The sequence below is a fragment of the Asparagus officinalis genome, chromosome 4 (assembly GCF_001876935.1).
Source record: "Asparagus officinalis chromosome 4, Aspof.V1, whole genome shotgun sequence".
Classification (NCBI taxonomy): Eukaryota; Viridiplantae; Streptophyta; class Magnoliopsida; order Asparagales; family Asparagaceae; genus Asparagus; species Asparagus officinalis.
Window position 1 is genome coordinate 45,466,555 of NC_033797.1, and position 21,140 is coordinate 45,487,694.

Genomic DNA, 21,140 nt, shown 5'->3' on the forward strand with positions numbered 1-21,140 from the left:
GATATATTTTGTAGAGTGTGTAACTACATAGTATAGTTACATGCTTGAGAGTGTGTAGCTACATACCGTATTGCATGTAGCTATACATTTTGTATTCTATGCCTTGAGTTTAAAGGTAAGTAAATTTTGTATTTTGGCTGTATGAGAACATATAGAACGTTGTGGGTTGTAAAGTAAATAAGGGTAAAACTTTGGATTTATAAATAAATTAATACCCCTGCCTCAACGTACCAATGCATGCGTTTCAAAAGTTCTATGGCATGGGCACCTATATCACTAACGCCAGGTAACTTGCATGATTGTTTTTCCATACATTCCGTCATCTTATCACTAAAGTTGTTGTCTGTGGACAAGGGTACCAAGGATCATGTGAATATATTCGTTATAGAGATGGGTGGAAGATTGAGTCCGATCTCTCTCGGGAAAAGCAATGAATGGGGTGAGTTGAGACAGATGAATGCCCTCATCCAGCCTATAAGTATAGCAAAAGGAAACCAAGCAGAAGATAGCATCTCATCACAAAGAGTAGTGAAGCTAGCACGTGAACTGGAAGAGAGGCCTTACATGAAGATAAAGAGCCCATCTTTGATAGCCAAGGATGACTTGCCTATGTTGCTTGCTATTGGAGGTCCTTGAGCCTGACCAAGAGCCTCAATACGGGCTCATAGGCAGTCATCTTGGCTAGTTTAAGTGGCTCTTATTTGTCATGCTAGGCCTACATCTCTTCCTTGTTTGCAATGAGCGAAGCTTGATATCGTCGATATGGGTAAGCGTGGTTCTAACCCTAGATAGACGCAATGTAACTGAAGGAACGTGCCACTATAGTACTAAAACTTCAGAGCTTTGATGATGATTATAATTTTATTTTATAATATGACTTCCTATATATGTTTTGTCCTTTTTATGAGCTAAAATTAGAACTCATGTGATGATACTTTTTTTTTTCCTGTTTTAATCCACTTTGAATATGCAGCCAGTGGGAATTTAACTTGCGTTTCTCCGATACTACATGAAAGTACTCTAATACTATATGAAAACCCTAATTTAAGGAAAGGATTGAGGGCTCTAATTTTATATTCTAATAATAACCATGTAAATGCACAATACTAACTTAACAATTAATGCGTAAAGTATATACCATTTTGAGAAAATACAACCACTCATCGGGGTTAATTTGCATCTTTCTCACGGAAGACACCATGAATATTTAGATCTATCAACTGCGCGACCAGTCGCCTTATGTATGTTACGTGTAAGATGATGATGATTACAATTCGCGATTATTGTTATTGAAGCTGTTAATAACCTTTGTAGTCATTGCCTTTTTGACTCATAACAATCTTAACTCATGTTGTTGCTATTTTGTTGGCCCAAAACTTTGGCCCATTACCAAAAGGCCCATTTCACTCACTTATCTGATGTGCCCTAGCCCCTCTCTTCCTCTCTTACCCGATGGTTCTAAATCCCCTCCGATCTCTGTGATCTGATGGCCGCCGCTGTGAGTCTCATCCGTAGGTCGGCTCCCTCCTTCGTTTTTCTCCTCTAGCCTCTCACCCGTGTCAGCTGCCCCCTTCCCTATATATGGCGAAGGGTTGGTAGTAGCTCGGTGTGGGAAAGAGCGTGGGTGTCGAGATCTTGAGCTCTGTGCTTTACCCCCTTTGTGCGATCCTCTTCCCTAACTGAGCTATGTGCTCCTTCGAAGGCTCTGTGCTTTCAACTCCTTGTGAGATCTGAGAGAGACAGTAGCTTCTCCCCCTTTGTGTTCTTGGTGGTGCACTGTGAGAGAAGAACAGGACTGATTCAGCAGGCTTCTGAGCCAAACAGCGACGTTGATTCACAACAGTGGTATCAGAGCGAGGTTAGTGTCGTTGTGTTTCAAAACCGTCGCCGATCGCCGCTGGATCGCCACTGGACCACCGCTGGTCGCCGCCCCTGGACCTCGCCGGACCGCCGCCGCGTGGGTAAGGTCGAAACCCTCCCCTAGGGTTTCGCTCAGGTGAGGTGACAGAAATCTGTTTCTGTAGTTCTTAGCTTGATCTTGTCTGCATCGCCTTTTTTTTGCTGTTCCTCTGCATTCAATCTGATTGAATAATTATAGTTCAATCAATGGTATCAATTACAGATTAATCTCTGGCTTTGTTGAAAAAATTACAGTAAATCTTTGGGTCTATTAAATTTTTTTTTAGAAATTAAAATACTGTTTTTTGGGTGTGCTCGTGTGAAAGATCAAAGAGATTGAAACAAGAACTTTGTGTTCATCGTTCTTCTCATTTGTTCGTGCTAGTTGCTTCACACGTTTCGAGCCGGATAATTACCGAAATCGTGCTATTTGCTGTTTGTTTTTCCTGTGTGAAAAATGTCCGCTGCTAATCAATATAGTATGATTCAATATGGTATGGCTCCGTTCAACGAAAAATCTGATTTTAGCATTTGGAAACAAAAAATAAAATGCATCTTAATTCAACAGAAGTCCTTTAGGGATGTTGGTCAGACTTATTTAACTTCTGACACTGAAAATAAACGGGCGGAAATGAATGAAAATGCTTGTTCCACAATTTATTTGAACTTATCTGACTCTGTGATTAGAAAAGTTAGAATTTTAGAATGTGCTAAAACCCTTTGAGATAAACTTGAAGAACTCTATACTGAAACCTCTTTGCCCAGTAAAATGTTTTTGCTTAAAAAAAATTTTAAATTTAGATTGGATATGTCTAAGGACATTGAGGAGAACCTAGATGTTTTCACAAAACTTATTTCAGATATTAAGTTAACTGGTGATAAACATATAGACAACTATACTCCTATTGCCCTTCTAAATGCTATTCCTGACTCATATAGTGATGTAAAATCTGCTATTAAATATGGTAGAGATGATATTACCCTTGACATTGTGATTAATGGTCTTAAGAGTAAGGAATTAGATTTAAAACATTCTAGGGGAAATAAAAATTCTGGTGAGGTTATGCATGTAAGGGGTAGGCCTCATAATAGGTTTAATAACCAAAAGAATCCTAGTAATGGGGAATCAAGTAAGAAAAAATTTGAAAATGGAAGGGGTAGATCTAAGTCCAGGTTTAAAGCTAAAAAATGCTATAATTGTAATGAAACTGGTCACTTTATTAGAGATTGTCCTAAGCCTAAGAAAAATCAGCAAAATGAACATGCTAATATGGTTGTCTGTGAGGGCAAAATGGGCGAGATTTTTATGATTAATAATCTGTGTGATTATGCATATTTAAACTCTATGTTATCTGATCCTTTGTGTAAATCAGATTGGTTGGTAGACTTTGGTTGTATTTTTCATATGTCTCCTTTTAAAAACTTGTTTTCAAACTACAAGAAAATAGAGAATGGCTTTGTGTCAATGGCAAATGAAAAGAAATGCAATGTTTTAGGAACTGGTGATGTATGCCTAAGGTTTTCCTCTAGTTCTGTGCTTACTTTGAAGGATGTTAGGCATGTTCCTGATTTACGTTATAACTTGATTTCTTGTGCATCTCTAGAAAATGATGGTTTGGAGGAAAAATGGGGTAAAGGGGTTATGAAAATTTTGAAAGGGTCTCTTGTTGTTTTTTACTGCTGAAAAACAAAATAATTTGTATGTTTGTCATGCTGAACCTGTGCTTGATTCTGTTAACTCTGTGATAGGTGATAAATCTGTTTTATGGCATAATAGATTAGGTCACATGAGTAATAAAGGATTAGAAATTTTGCATAAAGGAGGTCACTTTGGTAGTGATAAAATATCCCACATCCCTTTCTGTGAATCTTGTGTGCTAGGAAAACAACATATGGTTACTTTTCCTACTTCTTTTTTTCCTAATCAGTCTAAGTGCACTAGTGTACTTGAATATTTGCATGCTGATGTGTGGGGTCCCTCTAGTGTGCCTACGCATGGAGGGAACTAATATTTTCTTTCCATAATTGATGATCATTCTAGGAAAGTTTGGGTTTTACTCATGAAACAAAAATCTGAAGTTTTTGATAAAGTTAAAAACTAGAAAATTATGATTGAAAACCAAACGGGAAAGAAAATTAAAACTCTTAGGACAGACAATGGTCTTGAGTTTTGTAACAAACAATTGAATGATTTGTGTACTACTTAGGGTATTAAAAGGCATAAATCTGTTCCCTACGGTTGCTGAAAGGATGAATAGAACTCTCTTAGAGAGGGTGAGGGCTATGTTGGCCACATCTGGGCTCTCCAAGAAGTTCTGGGGAGAAGCTGTTTGTACTGCGGCCTATTTGATTAATAGGTCTCCTTCTGTTCCCTTAGGAGGGAAATGCCCTGAATTTGTGTTCACGGGCAAACCTCTTGATTTAAATAATTTGAGAATTTTCGGGAGTGATGGCTATGTGCATCAAAAGATTGATAAGTTAGAACCTAGATCTAAGAAATGTGTTTTCTTAGGATATCCTGAAGGAGTAAAAGGTTATAGGCTTTGGAATAAGAGTAAACCATGGTTTAAGGTAGTGATAAACAGAGATGTTGTTTTTAATGAAAATGAATTTCCTTGTTTACCTTTACATGTTCCTATTCCTGAAAATGATGCTCAAAATGAGGTGGAGCAAATGCCTATTATTAATCAACCCAAATCACTTTCTGAAGAGAAGAAAAATTGAATGATATAATTATTGAAAATCAAGATGAGATTATTCCAAATGAGGTGGAGCATGATATGCAGGAAATAGATAACATGCATGATTTGAATGATTATCAACTCACTAGGGATAGAAATAAAAGAACCATTAGGAAACCTGAAAGATATAGAGATTGCAATTTGATTGATTGTAATATGTCTGAGTTTGCCTTTAATGTGTTTGAATCCCTTGAGTGCAATGAACCTAAGACTTATAAAGAAGCATTAAGGTCAAAATATTCTGAAGAATGGATTAGTGCTATGAAGAGTGAGATGGAATCCCTAAAAATTAACCAAACATGGAAACTTGTTCCTAAACCTGCTAGTTGTTCTGTAGTGAACTGTAAGTGGCTGTTTAAGGTGAAACAAGAATCTGAAAGTGTTAGGTTTAAGGCTAGGTTAGTAGCTAAGGGATTTACTCAAAAAGAGGGAATTTATTATGCTGAAATTTTTGCTCATGTTGTCAAATTCACTACTGTTAGAATTATGCTTGCTTTAGTTGCTCATTTTAATTGGGAATTAAAACAAATAGATGTAACTACTACTTTCTTGCATGGTGATCTTGATAAAAATATTTATATGCACCAACCTGAGGGCTTTGTGGACCCTAAATTGCCTGATCATGTGTGTTTGTTAAAAAAGGCTTTGTATGGTTTAAAACAATCACCTAGGCAATGGAATATTAGATTTGATAAATGCATGCAATTTTTAAAGTTTAAAAGGAGTTCTGCTGATCATTGCCTGTATTATAAGAATATAGACTATGTGTCTGTATTTCTTGTAATTTATGTGGATGACATGTTGATTGTTAGTCCTTGTTTGAAGTCTATTGAGCATGTTCAAAAATGTCTTTGTGAAAATTTTGACATGAAAGACTTAGGTGATGCTAAAAGAATCCTAGGCATGAATATTATTAGGGACAAAAACAAATCTACTCTAGTTTTAAACCAAAGTTCATATGTTGAAAAAATTTTGAGTAAATTTGCTATGTCTAATGCCAAATCTGTGAATGTGCCTCTTACTTCCCATTTTGTGTTAAGTAATGATCAATCTCCCAATACTGAAACTGAAATAAATGATATGAAGAAGGTGCCATATTCGAATGCTATAGGATCGGTCATGTATCTCATGGTTAGTACTAGGCCTGACATTGCATATGCAGTTAGTTGCTTGAGTAGATATATGTCAAACCCTGGTATGTCTCATTGGAATGCCTTGAAGTGGCTTTTAAGATATTTGAAATCCTCTATGGATGTAGGATTAACCTTTTCTAAGTGTTCTGAAGGTGTCAAACTTGCTGGCTATGTAGATTCCAATTATGCAAATGATAGGGATAATAGAAAATCTACCACTTCCTATGTGTTTACTTTATGTGGCTCTTGCATAAGTTGGAAATCCCAATTACAACCTATTGTTGCTTTATCTACTACTGAATCTAAGTATGTTGCTGCCACTGAAGCTTTTAAAGAAGCTATTTGGTTTAGGGGCCTTATATCTGAAATTGGTTTTCTTGATAAAAATGTGGTTGTATTTTCTAATAGTCAATCTGCTATTCAACTTTGTAAAAATCCTATTTTTCATGATGGAACTAAACATATTGATGTTAGATTTCATTACATTCGGGATATAGTTGAAAAGGGTATTGTCAAGTTAGAGAAAATTCCCTCAGAATTTAATCCTGCTGACATGGGTACTAAGTGTTTGCCTGCTGAAAAATTTATATCGTGTCAAAGAATCTTGAATTTTGATTTTGGGTAATTTTGACTTTGCTTTGTGTGTTGCCTTTGTGGCCTATTAACTTGCTTTGTGCTTGTTAGTAGCTTTGTGATTTTTCCCATTTGAACTCGATGACCGTTTGGTAGAGTTCGGTCCTTTGTGGACTTGGTATGCTTGATGATCTTACCCCGATCTTTGTGATCTGAGTTTACTTCGTGTATTCTCTTCTATTGCTTGTATCTTCTTTGTGATCATACAGGTAATGATTTGGCGATGATGAGTCCTGCAGTTCCGTGTTTTTTCTCTGTGCACTACCTTGGGCCAAAGGTGGAGATTGTTGCTATTTTGTTGGCCCAAAACTTTGGCCCGTTACCAAAAGGCCTATTTCACTCAATTATCTGATGTGCCCTAGCCCCTCTCTTCCTCTCTTACCCGATGGTTCTAAATCCCCTCCGATCTCTGTGATCTGATGGCCGCCGCTGTGAGTCCCATCCGTAGGTCGGCTCCCTCCTTCGTTTTTCTCCGCTAGCCTCTCACCCGTGTCGGCTGCCCCCTTCCCTATATATGGCGAAGGGTTGGTAGTAGCTCGGTGTGGGAAAGAGCATGGGTGTCGAGATCTTGAGCTCTATGCTTTACCCCTTTTGTGTGATCATCTTCCCTAACTGAGCTCTGTGCTCCTTCGAAGGCTCAGTGCTTTCAACCCCTTGTGAGATCTGAGAGAGACAGTAGCTTCCCCCCTTTGTGTTCTTGGTAGTGCACTGTGAGAGAAGAACATGACTGATTGAGCAGGCTTCTGAGCGAAACAGCGACGTTGATTCACAACACATGTGAGAAAGATCGAGAGGGGATCCAATAGGAGGAAAATGAGAATGTCATTTTTGTTATGAAATATCATTTTTGTTTATCTTTGTTACATTTTCATAAATCTATTATCTTTTATACATAACATGAACTTTGTTTATAAACTATTCTGTTTGTAATATCATTAAAGTTGTTCTTTATAAGAGGTTACCTTTTTTTCTTTAGTGCGTACTATGCAATAAAACGTCGCTTTTATTGAAAAAATTGTCCCTTTTTTTAGTATATATATGTTTTAACTTTTTGGTGAGTGAGGCAACGATAAATAGGGAGGGAGGGAGGATATTTTTAAGTTAGGGGTAAGGAGGTGGCGGAGAAAGAAAAACGACGGATAAGGAAGAAGATGTAACATAGGGAAGAAAAGAGGCGCAGGAGGAGAGGCCACGTAGAAGGAGAATGATAGATGACGGAGAAGAAGGAAGAGAGTTGGGGAAGGAGAAAAAGGAGAGGAGGTAGACGAGAAGGAGAAGAGGTTGCTAGACTAAGGGCCCGTTTGGATAATGGAAGTATTGGAAGTAAGAAGTAGGTTTTGGAAGTAACTTTCAAAACTATGAAATAGGAAGTAGCGGAAAAAACATTTTTTTTGTTTGTTTCGTATATTTTTAAAAGTAATGAAAGTAAAACTTCTTCCTCTTCATTTACTTTTTTTGTTTGGATAATATTTAAAAATATTACTAGGAAGTAATTAATACTTGTTGCTTCCATTTTATTCTTATTTGGATTATCATTGAAATAGAAATAAAGTTGTTGTTGCCATCAATTGAAGACCAATATTCATAGTTGATTTGCTTTATATATAATAAAGTCATTCTTACCATTTTCGCATCAAAGGGTATGATACGGAACACTGAGGATAGCAAGGGAGCATCATAAGCAAAAGACTAATCTATAAGAGCAAATACAAGTTGTGCACATGACCACGTTTTTTTGAGTTCAAACAAGTCCTTAGGCTTGCTCTACCTAAAGAACAGACTGTAACAACCGTGAATTTTGATACGTATTTAAAATAATTTTTCTAGTATTTAAAATAATATATTATATTTTATTAATACTTTTTCTAATTTCTGGAATTTTCTGAGTTTTCAAAATAAATAAATAATAAAATATATAGTCTTGTATTTTTAATTCTGCTAAATACTAATTTACGGTTTAATGATTTTTATATATAATCATTTGGTGATTAATATTATTAATGACCTTGTTATTATTGATGTAAACTTGAGTATAGTACAGTAGTATATAAATATTAATAAAAAGATTTTTGGTTGATTATTAATTATTAATATAATTCAAAATATTATGTGGAAATTTCGAATTTCCCTCTCTTAATTTCCTCTAATTTGAATTTGAATTCCTTCCAATTTTTCCCCAATCAATTCAAATCATATCACATAATACACCTTCCTTTATTTTTATTCCCATATTTCTCTCCCCTTCCATAAAATAATTCTTTCTTTATCTCTTCACCGTACCCCTCTCCCTCTCTCCATCAGTACACCCCAAAAGAAAACCCCTCTTTTTCTTCTTCTTCTTCTCCTCAAACCGAACAACGCACCATACCCGCTCCGCTCCTCGAAACGCCGTTCCCGCCCCTGGCCGCGGCGCCTCGTCCGAGAAACTCCGAACCGCGCCATCGCTGACCGCCTCCGGATCACCCCCGTCAGCCCCTCGACCCGCGTCGCCTCCAACCCAGATCGCGCCGCGCCTCGCCTGAGCGCCTCCGCAGCGCCCCAGCCGTTCCACGCGCTTGAGCTCCTTCCTTAGCCTTGCCCTCGCCCTCGTCGTGACCCCCTCGCCGCCCCGACCTCCTCCTCGTCAACCTCCAGTCGCTACCCCCGTCGTCGTACCGAGCCCTCGCTGAGATCCAGCGTTGTCGCCGCCTTCAAGCCGTCGTCGGACAGTCCGCTGACCCCGCTGCCCTTGCTCAGATCAGACCCGCGACGTCGACGTCGATTTGTTCGACGAACCCCGAGGCAAGATCCCTCTTGCTCAGATCTGAATTTTATATCTATTATAAATTATTTGCATAGTATATTTGTGACGTATTTATCTACGTGGGTTGGTTGCTGAATAACATTGATCTGAATAATAGATATGTGATAAATAGTATTTTCGGAATAATTATAATAAATTAAAAGAATTTAATTTAGTAATGGATTTATTTTAGAGAATTTATAATAATTAAAAAGATTTTGTTTTGAGAAAAGGAATTATTTTAGATTAATAAGGAGAAATAATTTTAAAGAAAATTATTGTTAGAATTAATAACTGAGATTTCGATTTTCGTGTGCAAAATATCTGTTAATCGTAGTTTCACGTTGCATTGTTAATAGTAGCTTTACTTCTGTATGTTCTTGCATGAGATCACGACCTCTGTTCACACTTCATGACTTTGACACTTAGCGTAATTATATTTATTATTCCATGTTGAGAATCATGAGAAGTATATGACTATAGTGACATGTATGACACAGTTAGAATCTAGAATCTCGTGTGTAGTTGACCTGGAATTACGAGAATTAGGATGAGAAGTCTTGGTCCATGTGAGTGGTTGGGATTGCTGATGTATATTCCGGGCTCGCGCTGGTGAAGTTTGTGTAGTCACCGGGGTGGGTCCGAGGAGTTGTGATATGTGATTGTTGATGTATATTCCGGGCTCGCGCTGGTGAAGTTTGTGTAGTCACCGGGGTGGGTCCGAGGAGTTGTGATATGTGATTGTTGACGTATATTCCAGGCTCGCACCGGTGAAGTTTGTGTAGTCACCGGGGTGGGTCTGAGGGGCTGAGATATTGTGATTGTGGTTGTTTGAGATGAGTGATGGGATAGTTAGTTACATGACCTCGATTCTTGGCTAAGTTTGATTCTTGTGAGATATAGGCTAGTTGTGTTTCTTTCCATACATAGATCGGGGTTACTATTTAATTATTTACAATTCGAGACATATGGTATATACATGAGGGTTTCCTTGTTTGGATTATTTCGCTCGACGTACTACGTCTCTTGTTGTAGATTTTTAAGTATTAATTTCATCTATTGTATGATCTTGTTGCTTGGATGATTAGACTGATCGCTAGCTACATGATCCCGTTACCTGATCGATTTTGGATGCTTTATGTTATCATGATTTAGTAGTATTTTCATGTTGATTTGTGGATTTCAGTTGTACGTTCTTTTGTTGTTTCTGTTATCGTTTCGTTTTTCGCATTTGATTTTCGTTCGTTCTATTTTTCTTTGTGGGGTCGGGTCTTGCCGTGCGCCATGCACCTGACGTACACCTGTTTTCTCTGGTGTACGTCAGACTTAGGAGGAGAACATGTTCAGCTAGGAGATTATCAGGAGCCAGAGGATTCTCAGAAGGAGTGCCTAGCGGATGGAGCAGAAGAAGAAGCTAAAGTTTAGTTATTGGTCCTCAGTTTCTTTTGTACAACATTCCATTTCTATTTGATCAGTGTATTTTGTATCTCTTTAGTATTCATTTGTTCAGATTTGTATAAGGGCATGTTTGACCCTAATATTATGTCTTGGATGGTATTCATTTGTGATATGTATCTTTTCCATTCTGAGTTGTTCATTGTATTCTTGCTATGTGTGATCGGGGACCTGTGACTTCGTATTGTTTTTATTTCCAGACGCTTAGCGTATTAGATTGAGAAGACGGGGTCTAGCACTTATCTCTCCTCAGTCTAATACGTCGCGGGCTTGTTCACGTTCCGGTTCCCTGGTATTTTGGGAAGCGGGGCGTGACACAGACTCTCAAAGTCCCTTGCAAATCACATGCCACCAAGTATCTCGATATCTCCCTGTACGTCACATGCCACCCACAGAACATGAGAAAGAAATTTTCGAGCAAATACAAGTTGTGCACATGACCATGTTTTTTTGCAAAGAGAAATTTTTCATTGATATATTTAAAAGTTACATAATGTTTCCATGAACTTTGAAGCAACCACATTATCAAGTAAGGCATCACTCACTTGTAACAAAAGGTTACAAAAACACATAAGAACCTATTACAAAAGACTATTGAGCTATGAACATAAAGCTCCTGAACAAAACCAAAAAAAACCCTATTACAAAAGACTATTGAGCTATGAACATAAAGCTCCTGAACAAAACCAAAAAAAACTGGAGCCAAACAATATTATCAGGCATTTGATGAAGCAATTGAGGAGCTAGACACTCTTGGAGAAGAATCCTACAAGGATAGCACCCTCATAATGCAGCTCCTTAGAGACAACCTCACCCTTTGGACTTAAAATAGCAATAGCATGTTGGACAACAACTCTCTTAGCAAGCCAATATGTTGAACAGAAATATGGTTAAATGCGTATTAATGGAGAATCGAAATAATTGACCTTGATAGAAACCCCTGTGTTCTAAAAGACTTCAGAAATTGAACCATTACTAAAAAATCAAGCTTTATGAAAGATTTGTACAAGTAATATGGAAATATTTCATGAATTTAATTATAATAAAGATCAAATTCTTAACTTTTACATACCTTTTATGTGAAGCCAAGATGAAGAACAATGAAGAAGGAAGGGGGTTTTTTGCCGCGAAGACGGCGGGGAATAGAACCGCGAGTTTGAGGAGGAGCAGACAAAGATGGCGAAGTCGTTGGGCGAAGTCGGTTGGATTTTGATAGAAGGGAAAGGAGATGGCAAAGTCGGTTGTGATTTTGATAGAAGGGAAAGGAGATGGTCGGTGGGTTTTGAGGATACAGATAAGGGTGAAGTCGGGTGAAATTCTAATTATAGTTTTGAGTAGCATTTTTTTCCGGTGGACCCCACTTTTATCAACTTCGGTGGTTTTTCAGAGTCTTTGAAGACGGAAATTTTCAAGGAAGTGAAGATGCCACGTAGATTCCACGTCATCAGTTAAGGAAGTAGCGGAAGTAGATTTTCAAGAGAAACAAACATATATTTTTACCTAGAAGTAGGAGAAGTAGCTTTTACTTCCTCTACTTTCGCTATTTCACAGTTACTTCAGTGCAAACAAACGGGCCCTAAAGAGAAGAAGGAAGAGGCGGAAATGAGGAAGAGAAATTGCAGCGGAAGAGGATGATTAAGGTAGGTCTAAAATGAAATTATAGCAATTCTAATAGTAAATTTAATAATAATTGAGTCCTAAAAGTTTTAAAACTATGCACGTGAATGTCGCATACTCGCATGGGATTTTGGGGAAACCGCTCGCGTTTGGACGTGTTTGGCAACCGGAAAGTAAACGGCAAGTGAACCTAAATTTTGAAAGTGGCTCCACTTTATAATTTTTTTCTCATTTGGCATTTGGAAAGTGAAGTTTGTTGTAGATGGTTAAAACATAATCCATCTAGGCCAAAGACTCAGCTTGGAACTAAAAAGTGAACGCCCATGCATGGCGTAAACACTTCAAATGGGCCGAAAGTCGAGCCCACAACAACATGTAGCGAAGCTCGCCTAGAAGAAAATGGGAACTCTGCCATGCAGTTCATCTCGATCCGACCTAGTCAAGAGTGGGTCGACTCCCAATTTTGACTTAAGCCCGAGTCGAAATGTGTCATTAAATCGACCAAGTTATGAGTCAAATTCTTTGTTAAATTCGAACTCGCCAGTGAAGTTCGCCAACGAATTAATAAGCGAACTTTGCCCGTAGCTACCTGTTGGTCTTGAGAGTGGAGACCCAAACCTAGAATCAAAATCAACAATCGCATGAAAATTCAAGACAGGCCATGAGTGTGGTGTCTGTCACACCCTGGTGTGGTAGAATCTGCCCTGTCTGTTATGGGTATGGTGTCTGTCATTACCTGGTATGGTAGAATCTGCCCTGTCTGTCATGGGTGTGATGTCTGCCACACTAGAGTGTGTCAGACTCATTTTAGAATTCTAATCTGTTTAGAATTGTGTTTATTATAAATAGAAACACGTCCATTAAGGGTTTAGGAGAGAAAAAGAGCACGAAAAAAGAGGATTTTGAGGGCTCTTTGAGATCAGAAATCTTAGAGAGAGAGAGAGAGGTCAATTGCAAGCATTGTAATATTCTTCAATTAATTAAAGAATTGTGTGGTGTGGCTCCCGAGGACGTAGGCACGTTATTGAACCTCGTTAAATCTTATGTGCTCTTTCTTGTTTACTTTCCTACAAGTTTTTATCTTTGATTTGTGGTGAATTTCTTTCTTGCTCAACTTTCCTACAAGTTTTTATCTTTGATTTGTGGTGAATTTCTTTCTTGCTCAACTCTCAAACACAAGATCTGGAAGGGTTATCTTTGATTTGTGGTGAATTTCTTTCTTGCTCAACTCTCAAACACAAGATCTGGAAGGGTACGGATTTAATTTGATTATTTCGAATCCCTAACACTACCCACTTGGGCCACATCATCCACGATTTAGGAGATGTCTCACCCATGTCCGCATGGCTTCACCCAAATACCTTAGCAAAGTTCGCCAACCAAGTAATCAGCAAACTTCAACAATCAACCGTTTGAAAGCTATTCTTAAGGGGATAACTGCTTCTCCACCATCTCCTATTTTAATGGCCAATTAATCTACAATTAACTACCATTAACTGTCTCTTTTAGCTTATAAATAAAATGTGATGGAGATTGTTCATTCGAGAGATGGACCTACACTCCCACAGAGATACATATAAAAAGAAAGAGGATATACGATTAAACACCTCATACACGCACGATTTTCCTCTATTTTTGTGTTTGGTGTGAAAGTCGACATCTTCATTGAGGTATTCATTACAACTTCAATCGTTACAATGAAAACAAAAGGATAGTCTTTTTATAAGACTCTTACACAATGAAAATGAAAAATTATAACTCTCGTCAAAACAAACACAACAGACGTTTATCACCGGCTGTTTGCGTGGGATCTTAGCATGTGTCAGGGTTTATCCGAGGACTACCAAACGATCAGCTCAAAGTGTAGATTTCGTTGACTCGTGAAGGAGTCAAGAAACCAAAGCAATTATCTTGGCAACTACGAGATAATCACTCTTCTCGAGATCGCAGCAATGGTGCGATCTCAAGGGAAGAACTGAGCTGCATATCTGTCGAACTCTCCTTCTTTATGCCGAAGAATTCGCTGAGATCTCCTCCTCCTCTCTGAAATTCGTGGCTCTTCAGTCTCCAATTTAGCAGGACTTCACCAAGACTCGAGAATTCTAGATCTGTTCAAATGAAGGCCCTAGAACTGTATTTATAGGCTTCGAGAGCTCTATTTTCGGATAAGAACGGACGGTTCATTCTTATCTTTAGTTATAACCACTTTACCACATTCTAGGATAGCTTCAGATCAGTTGGAGCAAAATCCAAACGGTTAATGGGCGAAACAGCTTCGAAACAGTATTTTTAGACTAGTCCTTGGCCGAGACACTTGGAGTGTCTCGGTCATGGCCTAGACACTTGAAGTGTCTCCGCTAAGGCCCAGGTCAGGCGCGCATCGGTCATTTTCGCTGTATTTTCCTCGTCCGATTTTAGAATTACGTGATTCAAAGTGCGTAGGAAATCCGACGAAGAGCTCTACAATCTCCCATGGGTGAATCATACATAGGGTGAACTAGACACGAGGGACGTTTCGTCATTTGTAAGCAAAACGTAACTCCCGATCGGATCGTTTCTTCGTTATTTTGTTGTTCTATTGTTTTATACGGTTTGTCGACTCACTTTATGCGCTTGTCGACGTCAGATAATCCTCTTTGACTCGGATAATGACGTTCATCGTCTCCTCTTCATCTCGAGCTGTGTGCGGTAACCTATAGGTATTTTTAGAAGCTTACATTTGGTTCTAAGAGAAGACTGAGCTATCTTCCAAGTAGCCAAATCGGAGACTAACAGCAAGAGATCCATCGTCTTTGTCGGACTGTTAACGGAGTATAAGATCGACGATTCATCGGCACGCGGAAAAGAACTCTCAGGAAATATAAAATTTCCTTAATTTTAATTGTATTCTATTTATAGTAATATGAGCTAATTGTAATATAAAATACCCGAAATAGGTGTCACTTTAACATTTTAGCCTCTTTCATTTTCTCTAAAAGTTGGAGAAACTGGATGGAAAGTGAAGAAAGAGGAGGGGGAAAATACATTTTTATATTTTTCATATATATTTTTAGATTTTTCACATATCATTTAAGTTTTACTTGTTTACTTTCCGCTATCATTTTCCGTAATAACCAAACAGAATAAAAAGAAAGTAGATGCAATATCATTCGCCACCTTAGATTTCTCTCTTTTTACTCTTCTATCATCCAAACAAAATTTTGAGAAATATAAAGAAATAAGAAAGTGCCTTTTTGATAAAGTACTCTCTTTTTTTTTAAAATTTTCTATTTAATTTCTGCTTGACAAACACGGGAGTATTTAAATGCAAAGTTCAGAAAGTTTAGGATACATAAGCGCTGCCGAAAACAAATAACGGTACAGATGTGCAAAGTAGGGGACCATAGGGTATTTAAGTGCAATTAAGCCAAAGTGGAAACATCCAAAGGAGGCCCATTTATACGACCCCAATGATCAGAACCATGGTCTTCGTCAGGGGGCGCACGAATCTCAAAGCTCATCCCCATTTCGTTCCTCTGCTTCGACCGAAGATTTTGCTCTGATCGCCGGTTCCCTTTCAGGTTTGGGCTCTCCCCTTTCATTTGATTTTCGGCTTTAAATATAAAGGGGCTATAATCAAATTTAGGTTAGGGGATTCGATGACAAAAATTCAAATTCATTGCAAAACCCAAAGCCCCTGGGTACCAAATCCTAGGAATTTGCGTGGTTGTTCAATAGACAAGCAATTTTGAACAATATGTGAAGAATTAATGCTCAACTTTGATATTATTTGATCCAATTGTATTTCAATTTTTTTTGGGCATTTAATTACTTATAGTGAACATGAAAGATTTGAATTTTCTGCGATTATTTCTTTTGTGGCTGTGGTTGCAGGCAAATTGTTTGGAATAATGTTCAAGAACACATTTCAATCGGGTTTCTTATCTATTTTATATAGCCTTGGGTATGTGTTTTTATTTTAGGGTTTTTTGCCTTTTTTTTATATGGTTGAGCGTTACTTTTGATTTGGGAATTTTCTTATGGATTTTAATCTTTATTTGTTCTTTCAACAGGAGTAAACCATTGCAAATATGGGACAAAGAAGGTTTGTGTACTTATTTTCTCCTTTGGTAACGACTTTTGAATTAGTTGTGATCGATAGGGGACCTCTGTTGGAACTGGTGAACTGCGCAAAGATTTCATTCACCACATCTTTCTATGCAATTAAATTGGGAGCAGCACGTCTCGTATAGCTTTTTATGTGCTAGAGCTCTCCCCAAGTATGATTGCAAGATTGTAAAACCCAAATTTCTATTTTAGAATGTTAAAAAAACATACTATTTCATATGATATCTGTTTGTGAAGTTCTAAACCGTTCATGTCCTTTGAAATTTTGATGTAGCATTCATGCTCTCCTAATCTTGTAGATATAACCTTTTCCAGTTCGTTATTTATAACCTTTTCCAGTTCGTTATTCTTCTTTGTGAGTTTGTGGCAGTGACTTGTATATCTGTTTGCTTGTGGAGTATTTTCAACTAAACACGCAACAACTTGGTATACCTGCAGTTGTCAATGGGCAAATTAAACGTCCGCAGGATGAAGATATCCATTCTAACGTACTTGAAATCGTTGGATCAAATGTGCAGTCTACATACATTACATGCCCTGCTGATCCTGCTGCAACACTTGGCATAAAGCTTCCATTTTTCATCATGGTTGTGAAGAACTTAAAGAAATACTTCACCTTTGAGATCCAAATTCTGGATGATAAGAATGTCCGCCGGCGCTTCAGGGCATCAAATTTTCAAGTGCGTAACTTTTCCCAGTTGTTTTATTGTTATTGAACTCTATTTGCGTGCTTTTTTTTTGCACTATAACATAACGAGTGGAATCTACACTTGCATAAATAGCGGTAATTTGCATTTCACAAAGTATTTCAACAAGTTATCATGATAGTATGATGCATGTATCGATTGCTGAACATGTCAAATTTTCAAAATGCGCAGGTTCTTATTTGATTATTATGTATGGTTGAATTTTTAAGACCGCCTCTATAGTCATTGAGTTCTACATGCATATATGAATTAAATATAAAGAAATTTAAGTCATTTTTGTGAATTATCTGTGTCACATCAATCAATATTGTATTTTGTTTGAAAAGTGATGATTCATACAGGGTGTTAGTTTCTTTCAATGATTCAGTACGAAGTGTAGATGATGTTTTGGGTGTGTTGGTGACTTTATACTTTTTTTGTTTGTTGCATCTTTCATTATGGGCCTGCCAATTTTTTTGTGGAGATGCTTGACGTTGAGTTGTTGTCCATGGCCAATTCATTTAGTGGGAAAAGGCTAAGAGCATTTCATTTGAATAGACAAGTATGCATAGAAGTAAGAAACTTTATGCAGTGATCCAGTATTATATAGTTGGTAATATAGATCACTCTAATGTTGACAGTAGTCAACAGTGTCATTGATGGGGAACAGAGGGGAAAAAACATGAAAGTGAAGAAAAAAAAATTATAGCCTCCCACCTTGATAAATGGCCTCACTCGCACTTGAATGAAACCAATTACGGTTGCACACCTAGGCACACTAGTGTCAGAGACGAGCTCAAGAGTGGTGGGGCCGGCACGGGCGGTGGCCCCTCTTAATTTTTAATTTAATATATATAGAAGAGAGTTCAAGATATAAACAATGAGTGAAGTACATGGCTGTTGTGTAAAGGAACAAGGCGGCTGCATTCCTTACAAGCAAATATAAAGATAAAATAGTGTAACATTCAGTAATTGTTTATTCACGTCATATGGGGGTGGAGCTTTAGGAATAAAGGAAAATAAAAAAGAAAAGTACCCTATATTCCTGATGGAAATCCCAATCTCTACCCCATTTTCACATTTTTTAAAGATAGAAAGTCAATGATAACTGAAAATGTTTTAGCATAGAGGCCTATTTATTGTGAAATGGGATCCTAAAAGGCGACCTTTATCATTGCATATTCTTAATCTCGTCGTCTTTGCTATAAGTTAGGTTTAGCTTTTGCAATCACATTTTCTTTAATTTCTTCCAAGTTTGGACATGTATCGATGATTATTAAGCATGTTGTACTATTCTATTTGTAATTTCAGAGTGTATATTAAGTTATTGTTCTAGTTTCTAAGTGTGAAGGACAAATGTTCTTTGACTTGTTAGGATAATTGAATTGAGTTACACTGGCACCATTGTGTAGGGGGTGTATCTGATCCAGATACGGCTCATATATGATACCATACCCATATTCGCTTACCCATCACAGATATGGATACCTCGGTGAGGAAAATTTATATCCATATCCGCTAAATTTGGATACAGATATAGATATACATGCGAATATACGGATACAAAACCGATGTGAGAAAACTAGATAATCTTAAAAAAAAATATAGTTCATGTGATATAAACGAGTTCATTAATATGTTCATTATATTTGAAAAGCTAAGATTACTTATTTTGATCATCAAAATTAACATCAAATCCATAATCTAAGAATTAAAACTATTGTAATAATATGATTAATATGTATTCGTATATTTCGGATATAGATCCGGACTTTTCACTGCAAAACCATATCCCTAACCATATCCTATCAGTTATAGATTTGTGTAACCATATCTATAGCCTAATAGATACGTTTACGGATATTGCCTTGGATATTTAGCACCCCTACCTTTGTGTCATCAAATTTATTCAGGGCAAGCTATTTGAAATCGACAAAAAGGAGGAGGATTTAATTGATAACATGCTTGAGTTTATGTCGTCATCCATTAAACTGAGCCTCCCCAACCAAACAATCCTAGAGTTGTTCCTGACTAGTGCCTCATACTAAAGACTGCATCACACAACCTGTACCAATAATTTTTTCTCAACATTTGCGACATATTTTACTGAAGAAAATCAGTGATAGTATATTATAGACTTTTATATACTTATAAAACTTAATCACTAAGAAACTGATTCCTAACGAGGAGGATTTTCAATCATACTGAAATAAAAGATTTTCTGATGTCAATTAGAATCACTATCTAATATTTTGCCATTTATAGATAAGGCTAGTCTACAAGAAAAGTTCTAGTAAATTCAAAAGTGTAATATTAAAACAATTCAGTTCTTTGTTTCCGTATTTGATCTTTCCATTTGTGATTTCCTAGAAGAAAAGTTGTCCTACATCACTAATGCTTTCCCTTCTATGCGTTGTAATTTGTTTTATGTTGACCATACCTCTAATAAAACATCTTTGTTGCATGCTCAAGTCACAAAATGGAACATACTTTTGGTTCTGTATACTACTGTGTACTAGTAGTAACTAATGGTTGGTTGCAATCGCTAGTCATGACATTGACTTTAGTACTTGCCTTTTGCATAGCTAATCATTGCTTCTGTGGTAGAAATACTAGCCTTTTTTTTTGGTAGAAACTGGACAGGTAGATGAATTATTGTATTCTAACGCCTGAGGTTTATATTCAGATTCTTCTCTCTGATCCTTGCAGTGTTATACACTTGGTAGATGAATTATTGTATTCTAACGCCTGAGGTTTATATTCAGATTCTTCTCTCTGATCCTTGCAGTGTTATACACTTATACTGACATTCTGTTAAAGATGAACATCACGTAATGATAAATGCATTAACTTGACTTACGAATTATTTATCAGCAGAAACCATAATGTTCACTTTAAATTGTCATGCTTTCTGGTAATCTGGACTGATACTACATATTAAATAGTTTTTCTTAGAGCTTGTAACACACGTCACTTAAAGTAAATCTGATAAGGTTCAAACAGGCCTTCACATACAATAATCGATTTGGATGAGGAAAAGCTTATACTTCTCTGTTTGCAGGCTGTAACGAGGGTGAAGCCATTTATCTGCACCATGCCCCTAAAATTGGACGATGGGTGGAATAATATTCAGTTAAATCTTGCTGATTTCACAAGGAGAGCATATGGCACAAATTATGTGGAGACCCTTCGAGTCCAAGTCCACGCAAATTGCAGACTGAGGAGGATTTACTTCTCTGACCGCCTTTACTCTGAAGAAGAGCTTCCACCAGAATTTAAGCTCTATCTTCCTACACAGGTAACTTCTTCAGTTGCTTAATTATTTTCTCTGTATCTGTCAATTTATATATCTCATCTATGCTTGTTGATTAATGTTCCAGAAAGCATAGAAACCTCAAGGAGAGAGACGGTCAAAAATATCAAGAGGCTTACTCCTGTTGTAGAACATGCTGAACCCTGTGAAGGAGGTCACGACCTTGTGAGGATCTAACAGCTGATCTCCTTTGAAGATGCCTTACGTAGATTATTACGCTCTATGCCATCCTGAACTTGTTGCTGTATCTTGCTACTTCCAACTAATAACTTTTTGATATTGTTCGTCGTTATTGCCAAGTGGTTTAAAAAGGAGTTTAAATAGGCAGAGTTTGAACTATGTATCTGAAAAGCCATGCCTATCTTAAAGGTTATTCGAGGCATGAGGATTTTTTGCAGCAGGGTGCAAGTGTTCGTGTCAAATTTCGCAAACTCTTTTCGAGTTCACATAAACTTCTTGCATCACTATGTGATAAATAAGCCTGAAATGTTCCATGGAGTGAATTACGATGTAACAGCAGTAGTACACTGACAGTACATCACTTGAATTACACTGTAACAACAACAGTACACTGTCACAGTACATCACTTGTGGATGGGGGTGGAAGCGAACCAAATTCGATTTGAATATGCTAGGATTAATATTTGGTTCGAATGTGGCTATGATTCATATTAGGTTTGTATGTGACAATTCGAATTCGAAACAAATAGCAAACTAGCATTCTTTCGAATAGCAAACTAGCATTCGAATTCGATTCGGGTAGTATCCGACTAT

The 21,140-nt window shown here is 37.3% G+C and overlaps 1 protein-coding gene across 2 annotated transcripts; it reads left to right on the forward strand.

Annotated features, from left to right (window-relative positions):
* Window positions 562-20,930, forward strand: LOC109837358 (cilia- and flagella-associated protein 20). Of its 2 annotated transcripts, none has more exons than XM_020405571.1 (6): window positions 562-766; window positions 16,134-16,203; window positions 16,313-16,344; window positions 16,806-17,047; window positions 20,115-20,351; window positions 20,434-20,930. In XM_020405571.1, the coding sequence occupies exons 1-6, from the start codon at window positions 763-765 to the stop codon at window positions 20,440-20,442; spliced, it is 594 nt and encodes a 197-aa protein (XP_020261160.1). In that variant the 5' UTR covers window positions 562-762; the 3' UTR covers window positions 20,443-20,930. The 2 variants fall into 2 exon arrangements, with proteins under 2 accessions (XP_020261160.1, XP_020261159.1); XM_020405570.1 differs by lacking the exon at window positions 562-766 and adding an exon at window positions 15,672-15,820.

What these genes read in the sequence shown, in the direction of transcription:
- LOC109837358 (XM_020405571.1), top strand. An exon ending in GCAAATATGGGACAAAGAAG is followed by an intron (nt 16,345 to 16,805) that starts GTTTGTGTACTT and finishes GTATACCTGCAG; the next exon opens with TTGTCAATGGGCAAATTAAA. An exon ending in TCAGGGCATCAAATTTTCAA is followed by an intron (nt 17,048 to 20,114) that starts GTGCGTAACTTT and finishes CTCTGTTTGCAG; the next exon opens with GCTGTAACGAGGGTGAAGCC.